This window comes from Salvelinus fontinalis, unplaced genomic scaffold, assembly GCF_029448725.1.
Source record: "Salvelinus fontinalis isolate EN_2023a unplaced genomic scaffold, ASM2944872v1 scaffold_0305, whole genome shotgun sequence".
Lineage (NCBI taxonomy): Eukaryota > Metazoa > Chordata > Actinopteri > Salmoniformes > Salmonidae > Salvelinus > Salvelinus fontinalis.
The window spans coordinates 5,633-14,306 of record NW_026600514.1 but is presented as its reverse complement, the minus strand read 5'-3'; the positions used below and the strand labels follow the sequence as shown (position 1 = coordinate 14,306).

At 42.4% G+C, this 8,674-nt stretch overlaps 1 protein-coding gene across 5 annotated transcripts; it reads left to right on the top strand.

The window, feature by feature from the left end:
* Positions 1 to 571: 571 nt before the first annotated feature.
* On the top strand, positions 572 to 8,343 carry LOC129845440 (T-cell activation inhibitor, mitochondrial-like). Of its 5 annotated transcripts, XM_055913368.1 has the most exons (12): positions 573 to 694; positions 786 to 816; positions 1,171 to 1,275; positions 1,644 to 1,776; positions 2,181 to 2,331; positions 2,566 to 2,830; positions 3,115 to 3,237; positions 3,646 to 3,743; positions 3,909 to 4,000; positions 4,102 to 4,334; positions 5,713 to 5,844; positions 5,942 to 8,343. In XM_055913368.1, exons 3-12 carry the CDS (start codon positions 1,241 to 1,243, stop codon positions 6,246 to 6,248), a joined length of 1,569 nt encoding a protein of 522 aa, XP_055769343.1. In that variant the 5' UTR covers positions 573 to 694; positions 786 to 816; positions 1,171 to 1,240; the 3' UTR covers positions 6,249 to 8,343. The 5 variants fall into 5 exon arrangements, with proteins under 5 accessions (XP_055769345.1, XP_055769343.1, XP_055769342.1 ...); XM_055913367.1 differs by lacking the exon at positions 786 to 816; XM_055913369.1 differs by lacking the exon at positions 786 to 816 and having other exon boundaries at positions 574 to 694; positions 5,982 to 8,343.
* The last annotated feature ends 331 nt before the right edge of the window (positions 8,344 to 8,674 follow it).

Sequence of the window (8,674 nt, the reverse complement as noted above, 5' to 3'; positions counted from 1 at the left end):
AGAACATCTACTCATTCAAGGGTTTTTCTTAATTTTACTATTTTCTACATTGTAGAATAATAGTGAAGACATCAAAACTATGAAATAACATATATGGCATCATGTACAAAAAGAAAAAAAAATGTTTTTTTAGCAAAAAACTGTTTCTCAAGCAATATGTTTGCTAGGACTTAGTGGTCTGAGTGGGGAGGGGGAAACCGAAAACTAGCTGTTATTGGCAGAGGTTTGGAACTGTCTTTGGTATTGGTCTATTATCTAATTTACCGCCTGATGATGTCACCATGGAAAGACGAAACTTCACCCATGCAAAACCTGCTGATTAGAAGGTCCTGTGTAGATTGTATTTTCAACCAGCAACTATCAGGAAATAACACTGATCACATTTGATCACTCTTTTACGGTGTTAGTTTCATCTGCTGTTGTTGTACAATATCATACAAAATACAGAAAAAAATAAATTTGGACTGCATTTAGAAGAGGTGCAATGATGAGCGAGATATTACTTGTAGTTTTCTAAACTCACCAGCAGAGGTCATTAAACGTCCATATCAGAGCAATCGATGCCTTAGTATAGTAGTGCGATTGCTTTTGTCTGTCTGATTTCTGTGAATGGAGCACTGGCTGACATTGGACTCAAAATCTATGTAAAAAAATCACTGCCATGCTACCAATTTTGCAATGCAGTCTTTAGAAGGTAATCTGTATTCATTAATGTTGATATATTCTGAGCCAAACACTTATCGACATGTGGCTGGTACAGTCTGAATGTGGTTACTTATTTTCAGCTCACAGCTAGCCTGCAAGGAAGCTAGCTAGGTGGGTAAACTAGCTGAACCTGTTTGTTGTTGTGATTGTCTGTTAGTTATAACAGGTCATACGATTTATTGCTCAGTTTTGTGATGGAATAAACTGAAAGAACTTGCAAGCCAGACGATTTGATAGCGTTGTTGTTTAGAGTGTTCTCCAATGTGTCCCCTTGGCCTTGCCTTAGGTTAGTCCTGTGAATGCCAGAGATACTGTAAATAAGACCTATATTTTGAGTTTGCCCAACAAACCAAGGCTTAGCTGGCTAGCTACTGCTGTAGTATAAATGCTACTAAAATCTTTATTAAGATTTGTCAGTTTGGACCAGTCAGTCAACTCATAATCTGTAACCTATTTCGTCAACAGGAGAGAATCAACAACGGTGGATGTCACAAGTCATTGATTTGATGGTGTCCAGCTAGAGCTAGCTACAGCTATGTCTGTGACCTCTCTCCTGCGAAGTGCCATGAGGTAAATAACCCACTATAGTACTTACATTATCATATTTACATCATCACCTGCACTCTGAATTGATTTTGGGAAAAGGGCCACTGTTGTTAGTGATGTCATGCATAGTTTCCAAAACTCGGTCCTGGGGCCCCCCTGGGTGCATGTTTTGTTTTTTGCCCAGGCACTACACAGCTGATTCAAACAACCAACTCATCATCAAGCTTTTACCATTTGAATCAGCTGTGTAGTGGTGCGGCAGAAACCAAAACGTGCAGGGGGGGCTGAGTTTGGGAGACCCTGATGTAATGCACAGCAGGTTCCCTTTGGACTTCATAGTGATCATGGTGACAACCCTTTATCCTCACTCTCTGGTCCACGTTGTTTTTCAGAGTGGGGAACAGACATGTTGCAACACATTTGGTCCATCAGAGAGCTCTTTCAGGGGCAGATGCTATCAATGCACTGAGACCTTTCTACTTTGCAGTGCATCCAGACTTCTTTGGCCAGCATCCCAGGGAAAGGGTGAATGATTATGTCCTGTCGTAGGCTAAAAGAGCAATAATGTCAATGTATCATAGAATTATGTCGTAGGGCCATTCCATGGTGACTTAACAATTTCCATTTAACATTTTACAGAAACACATTTACTTGAAGGACAGTGTAGATGCAGCACAAACCGTCATTCTGTTACCAAACTTTGCATCTGCACTGTTACTCAATTAAAGTTGTTTTTGTAAAATTTTCAGTGGTAATTGTTAAAAGGAGTCCTTGTGCATAGAGTTGCATGGTTTGTTTAACTTTGCATTCATTGATTTTTGTTTGACATTTTAAAGTGAAAAATATGAGCCTCAGAATCATTCTGTTATCGTGGAATTGCCAATCATTCTTTTTTATATATAATAAATTCTTTGTGTAATTCTCTTCAGGAAGTGAATGAGAATTCCCTCAAGAGACTCAATGGTTATTTGGAAAACCTTCAGAAACCGGGAACCCGCTCAGTCCAACCAACAAAGCTCACCTTTTATGTCAGGGAAATAAAGGGGAAGGAAGGCATTCAGAAGGACATCTTTCCTCCTGGTAATGTCCTTTTAGCCTGCTTAAAATGTAGACTACAGTATTGGTGTTTCTTGATCATTTGTTTTTTCATACCGTTTCCTCTGAGGGTGAGTATTATGCCTGGGTGCATTCCAAATGACACCCTATGCACCCTGGTTAAATGTAGTACATTATATAGAGAACATGGTGCCATTTGCAATTTGGATTTTTTTTCTGACTGACTACGTTTGTAATACATTTGACTACATTTCCCAGGGTTCCGTTCAGTCAGCTTCACTCTGCAGACCAAGGATGTCCTGACCACCGTAATGGACGTGTTGAAGTCCTGCAGTCTGTCCACAGAGCACATGAAGGGACTCAAGGCCAGCTCAGAGTCACCCAAGAGCCAGCAGCCGGTGGCTGGGCATGGGAACCCTTTCTACAGGCCCATCAAATGGGACAAAAGCTACTACAGCTTCACTGGCTTCAGAGACCCAGAGCAGGAGCTGGAGCAGGCCAAGAAAGTAGAGCCCACACTAAGGTACTGTATAATGACTACCTAGCCAAAGCAAACGGTAGCATCCTATGTATGTAGAATGACACATTAGACATTAGCATCGCTTTAGCTCGATCACTTTTTAACTGTCAACTCAAATTCACAGATGCATTCCGAAGACGGGTTTAAAAAGAAACATGATCTTGCTGTCTTCGTCACTGCCTGTGTACTTGCATTCTTCTAGTTGGCTTATTCCACTGCCCTGAGAGAAGTGACGTGCTCTACAAGCGAGCCATTGGTCTGTCTGAAGAGTTGTCTTTCTGCTGCAGCTTGTGGCTGAGAAACCATGAGAAGGAGGCTACGAAGAAGCAGAACGCCAGTGTCCCTCGACGGGAGGAGCTGAAGAGACTCAAGAAGGAATTGTGTCAGAAATTTGCCTTGGAAGATATCAGGTAATCATCAACACTCTGAACAACAGCTATTCCATTATGATAGAAGATGAAAACATTGGAGTTTCATTAAGTGCACCAACTCCCATGCAGATAGAAAATGATGCAGAGACACATAGTAAAAACAGAATTGTCACATGCGCCGAATACAACATGACTCTGATGCAAAGTGCTGGCCCTATGAAGTAAAGTGCATAGACCCTTCAGCTTCATAGGGTGCATGTTTGAGTTACTGTTTGACTGGGTTCTACTGGCCTGCGGTACAACAGAAGGTGGTTAATGTCATTCCAAAGTAACGTATTATCAATGTTCTGGAGACTTTGAGCCTCCTCCTGTTGTTACATCATGACTGGGGATCTCTGCTCCCACTTGAACACCTGGTCTGAGGACAATACCTCCTTCCTCCTGCAGGTGGCATCGCAGCTGGGGAGTGACTCACAGATGCTGTCAGCTCCAGAGTCTGAGCCGTCTCTCCCAGCAGAACCCTGAGGCTGTGCTCAACCTGCGAGGTATACACACCTGGAAGAGTCAATAAGGGTCTTTATGTCTTAAGAGTGGGCTTGAATTGTTCTATTCTGTTGACATTTTGAAAGATGTCCTGACTGACAGAGAATGATGAGTGAATTAAAATTATGTATGGTAAATTACTTTATGCATTCCTTATTTTCTTTTAGGACACACTATAATATTCACTGACCAATCAGGGATGAATGCCTCGGGTCACGTGATGCTGGGAACAATGGATGTTCATCACCAATGGACAAAAGTAAGGCACATGTTACATTTCAGATGGAAAAGTTACCAGTCTTTTTTATTTTCCTGTTGCTCATGTTCCGTGTTTGTTTGTGTGTTGTACATGTGTCCTAGCTGTTTGTGAGTCTCCCCAGCTACCGTAGCCTGCTCCAGCAGACAGAGTGGCTGAAGGAGAGGATCAGCCATGTGTTGGGAGGTATTCAGGTAATTAACATAGAGAGACTGGGACCTGTACAGCCTATAGAGGAACACTGCAGCATCCTCAACACCTTCCATAAGAGACTACTGTCCCGACGCCTAGCCCTGCATCCCAGGAGCCTGCAAGGCCTGGCCATGACCCTGGAGAAGTAAGAGACTCTTCCTTATCCACCCACGCCACAGACATGTACCCTACTGTCTACCATGTACCTGACTGTCTACCATGTACCAGAAGTCTACCAGTGGGCCAAAATACTCTGTTTATGCAGCACATTGCTGTTCAAGGGTGTGATTTTGATGCTACTGTAATACCAGTCTGTAGAGTGGGGGTCCCCAATTACACTGAACAAAAATATAAACGCAACATGCAACAATTTCAATGGTTTTACTGAGTTCATATCAGGAAATCAGTCAATTGAAATAAATGTATTAGGCCCTAATCTATGGATTTCACATGACTGGGCAGGGGCACAGTCATGGGTGGGCTTGGGAGGGCATAGGCCCACCCACTGGAGAGCCAGGTCCAGCCAATCAGAATGAGTTTTTCCCCGCAAAAGGGCTTTATTAATTACAGACAAAAATACTCCAGTTTCATCAGCTGTCCAGGTGGATGGTGCATGTGTGTGAAGATGCCGGATGTGGAGGTCCTGGCCTGGTGTGGTTACACGTGGTCTGCGGTTGTGAGGCCAGTTGGACATACTGCCAAATTCTCTAAAATGACATTAGCAGTTTATGGTAGAGAAATGAACATTCAGTTACCTTGCAACACCTCTGGTGGACATTCCTGCAGTCAGCATGCCAGTTGCATGCTCCCTCAACTTGAAACATCTGTGGCATTGTGTTGTGTGACAAAACTGCAAATGTTATTGTCCCCAGCACAAGGTGCACTTGTGTAATGATCATGCTGTTTAATCAGTTTCTTAATATTCCACACCTGTCAGGTGGATGGATTATCTTGGCAAAAGAGAAATGCTTACTAACAGGGATGTAAACAAATGTGTGCACAACATTTTAGAGAAATAAGCTTTTTGTTCATATGGAACATTTTCTGGAATCTTATTTCATCTCCTGAAACATGGGGCCAACACTTTACATGTTGTGTTTGCATTTTTGTTCAGTTTACATTTAGTCGTGAGCCGACTTTTCCTGATGGCCGGGGGGCCGGAACATAGTTATAAATGATTTGGATCCAAAACAGATATAGTATTTGACAAAAGCAGAATCATTTCAAACATTGATTACATTGGGATAGGATCACATAAGCCTCGCTCTAAATGTGTGGGAATACTTGGGAACAGATTTCCTAAATTAAAATCACGTTGAGCAAATTTCTTGGTGATTTTAGTCTTTTATGTCCAACAACAACAATTCCCCAAAACTTTTTTTATTATTATTGATTTATTTTGCTCAGAGAACTTGGAGGGCCAAATGAAATCACCGGCGGGCTGCCTATAGGGGAACCCTGGTGTAGAGGCATGTGAGAGATTCCCCGGCCACTGATGATGTACCTGTGGTGTTTTGCCCCAGTGACCGCTCCAGCCCCAGCCTGCATGAGATGGGTCACTTCGTCATCCCAGCCACCTGTGAGCCTAGCAGACTACAGACTTTCCTCCAGAGCATGGCCTGGGAGGCCCGACAACGAATCAAACACAGGAACCAGTGAGTGTCTCTGTCAACCGTGTCTTCCTGCCCTCCTACTTCCTACATGTCTGTGTACATTGTTGTATTGATTATCCCTCTGTCTGTGTGTGGCTAGGCGAGCTCTGTGTGTGACTCTGACCTGTGTCCGTCCCCAGGCTGCAGGCGGAGGAGGAGGAGGTACTGCTCCACTGCCTGGAGGGTCTGGCCCTGAGGAATCTGTCCAAGGAGCCCAGTGTCAGACACAACCAGATGATCCCCTGCTGCAGGCGGTTGCTGGAGGAACGCTCCCCACTCATGGAGGGCCTCCGGGTGGAGGTCTCCCACTTCTACTCTGTGTTGCAGGACGGGGACTTGTGCATCCCCTGGGACTGGAAGGGCTGAGGGCACAGGGACAGGGGACATGCTGCAGCACGCCTGGTTGAACCAGACTGAATGTTGTGCTCACCATGTCTACCACCAGGCTACACTGCAGCTGCCACACAGAGAAACAAACCAACCAACTCTCACAAGGTCAACCACGTTATCCTTCTACTGGAGAGCACAGATAAACAGACATACTCTTTTCACACTATCGTGCTGAACCAGGGCCCGGTTTCCCAAAAGCATCTGAAGGCTGAGTTCATAGTTAGAACCTTTGTAGGAGCATCGTTAGATCTCTGAACTGTTTTCCAAAGCCGTCCTTACTAAAGTTGAACTTGAAAACGCGTGTTATTTACCGCCTGCCTCAGATCACTCCTAGAACAGCTAGTGTTATTTTTCCCTTCCACTAAACATAGAATCAAGATGCTTATCTGTCTCTCTGTGACCGCTGATAACTTCACAATGATGTTGACTACAAATATAAAGTTGCCAATGTCTATGCAATTATTAGAAACAACCAAAGGATAAAATTATGATTAAATGAAAACCTATATGACTGCATTCAGATATAAATAGCCTACCTACCTACAGTATAGTCTACATAGGCCTATATTTCAAATAGTTTTATTTATCTATTTGGCTACCGTCTGTAATTTATGCCTCTATATTTCATGATGTGTAAAATCATGATTTAGTGCATTTATTATAGGGTAAGCATTAGAATAAGCCGTCTCAATATTTGCAGTCGTACTAGCTGATCTGTCGTCAGTATTGTGGAATAATTATAATTTTAAGGTAAGATATTAATGAAGAAAACTGACCCGAGAGCAGTGATCCGTTTCTTTCAATCTTGTCAGTATCGACACACTTAGTGAACGTTCTGTCTGCGTGGCGGTATATCTTCGGCCGTTGTAGGAAAGATGAATCGTTAAAACACTCGTAAGCCTAAATTCCATTCCATCGATATCGGGAAACCAGGCCCAGTACTGTGTTGGCTTGGATACGTTCTTTTCATAATGTCCTTTCCAGCACGTTCCCGTAACTATAGGATGCGTAACCAGACTAGCGCAGCTCAGCTTGATTTAGTAGTCTGAAAAGATTTGGTCAGAGCAGGCTGGTGCAATAGTTAGTTTGTATTAACCAACAAGAAGGTCTAGTATCTTGAAGTCAGTCAGTGTTCAGGAGGGTGTGCGAGTGAAGAAACTAACACAGTAATAGTATGAATATTTTCATTAGGGGTGTATGAGGGAAAACAATAAGATGTTCGTTAATGTAGTACAGTAGCGCTTTTTATTGATTGTGTTATTTTAATGAATATGTTGGAGTATTATTTCCGAGACCATCAACGAAGACAACAATAGCACTTATTCAAATCTATTACACTTGACTTTAAACTGTACAGAAACACACTTTGCTGTCACAAAAGAAGAGCTAAGAGAAGAAATGGCTCGGTATTACAAACTGTCTCATACGATGATCGGACGGGAGACGTCCTATACTGCTGCAGTGTTTAAACTCTCCACTAGATGGAGTGCTCTCACTAAACTCAGTATGGGGTTCATTGGTTTTTGTAATGATGTAAATTCTTCTGAGTGAGATTTGATGTTCTCGTGTTTCTCAGACTAGGATTGTGGATTTAGGATCAGTTTGACCTTTTAGATCACAATAAAAAAACATTACATGGACAGGGGAGACCTGATTTCTAGATCTGATGTTTGATACGTAGAACCTATGGTCAGTGGTCTACTGTAGGTTGACCTCGACTGAAATGGACAACTGCTACTAGAAGAAGCGCTATAGTACTGGAAGTGGATCCCACCGCATTGATGCAGCTCTCGGGCAACGGGACAGTCAAATGGAATGGAGACTTTATACTGCAAGATCAAGTAATACTAACTGTATTTTGCATCAGTTACCTGACTAGCTAGAATACTGTTGAGACAACTGGGAACAATAATGCTTAATATGTTTATTTTTACCTCTTGTTAAATTTAACACAACCAAGACCACAGAATAAAGACCTGATCAAATAAAGTGAGTGATTTCAAGCGTTGGGAGAAGATGGATAATTTATTTCATCTAATATAATTTAGAGATGCTAAATGACGAATGAAAAATGTGTATGACTATTGCTGGATTAACACTATTATCAACATTCTTGTTTGTTTGCCATTGTCCTTCACAAAGTGTGTTGTAACTTGTTGCAGAGCTGACTGACTCCATCCCAAATCAGCTCTGTGCTGAACGGTTGTCAAAAGCCAATTTGATCCAAACACACCCATACATAAACTACATGAACATGTGGATGTCTCTCTCACTCTCCCAGAGTGATAAATGTGTGTTGAATTAGACGATATGAAGTCCCTTCCTCCTCTGTACACTGAGCCAGAACTATAGAGATAGATCATGTGTTCTTTATTTAAATCAGTGGTCAGAACAGCCTCTTCAAAGAAACAACAGATCATAGATCCACCATCACCTGTCTGCC

What these genes read in the sequence shown, in the direction of transcription:
- LOC129845440 (XM_055913367.1), top strand. Translation starts at nt 1,241, where the DNA reads ATGTCTGTGACCTCTCTCCTGCGAAGTGCCATGAG. An exon ending in CTCCTGCGAAGTGCCATGAG is followed by an intron (nt 1,276 to 1,643) that starts GTAAATAACCCA and finishes GTTGTTTTTCAG; the next exon opens with AGTGGGGAACAGACATGTTG. An exon ending in GGCTGTGCTCAACCTGCGAG is followed by an intron (nt 3,744 to 3,908) that starts GTATACACACCT and finishes ATTTTCTTTTAG; the next exon opens with GACACACTATAATATTCACT.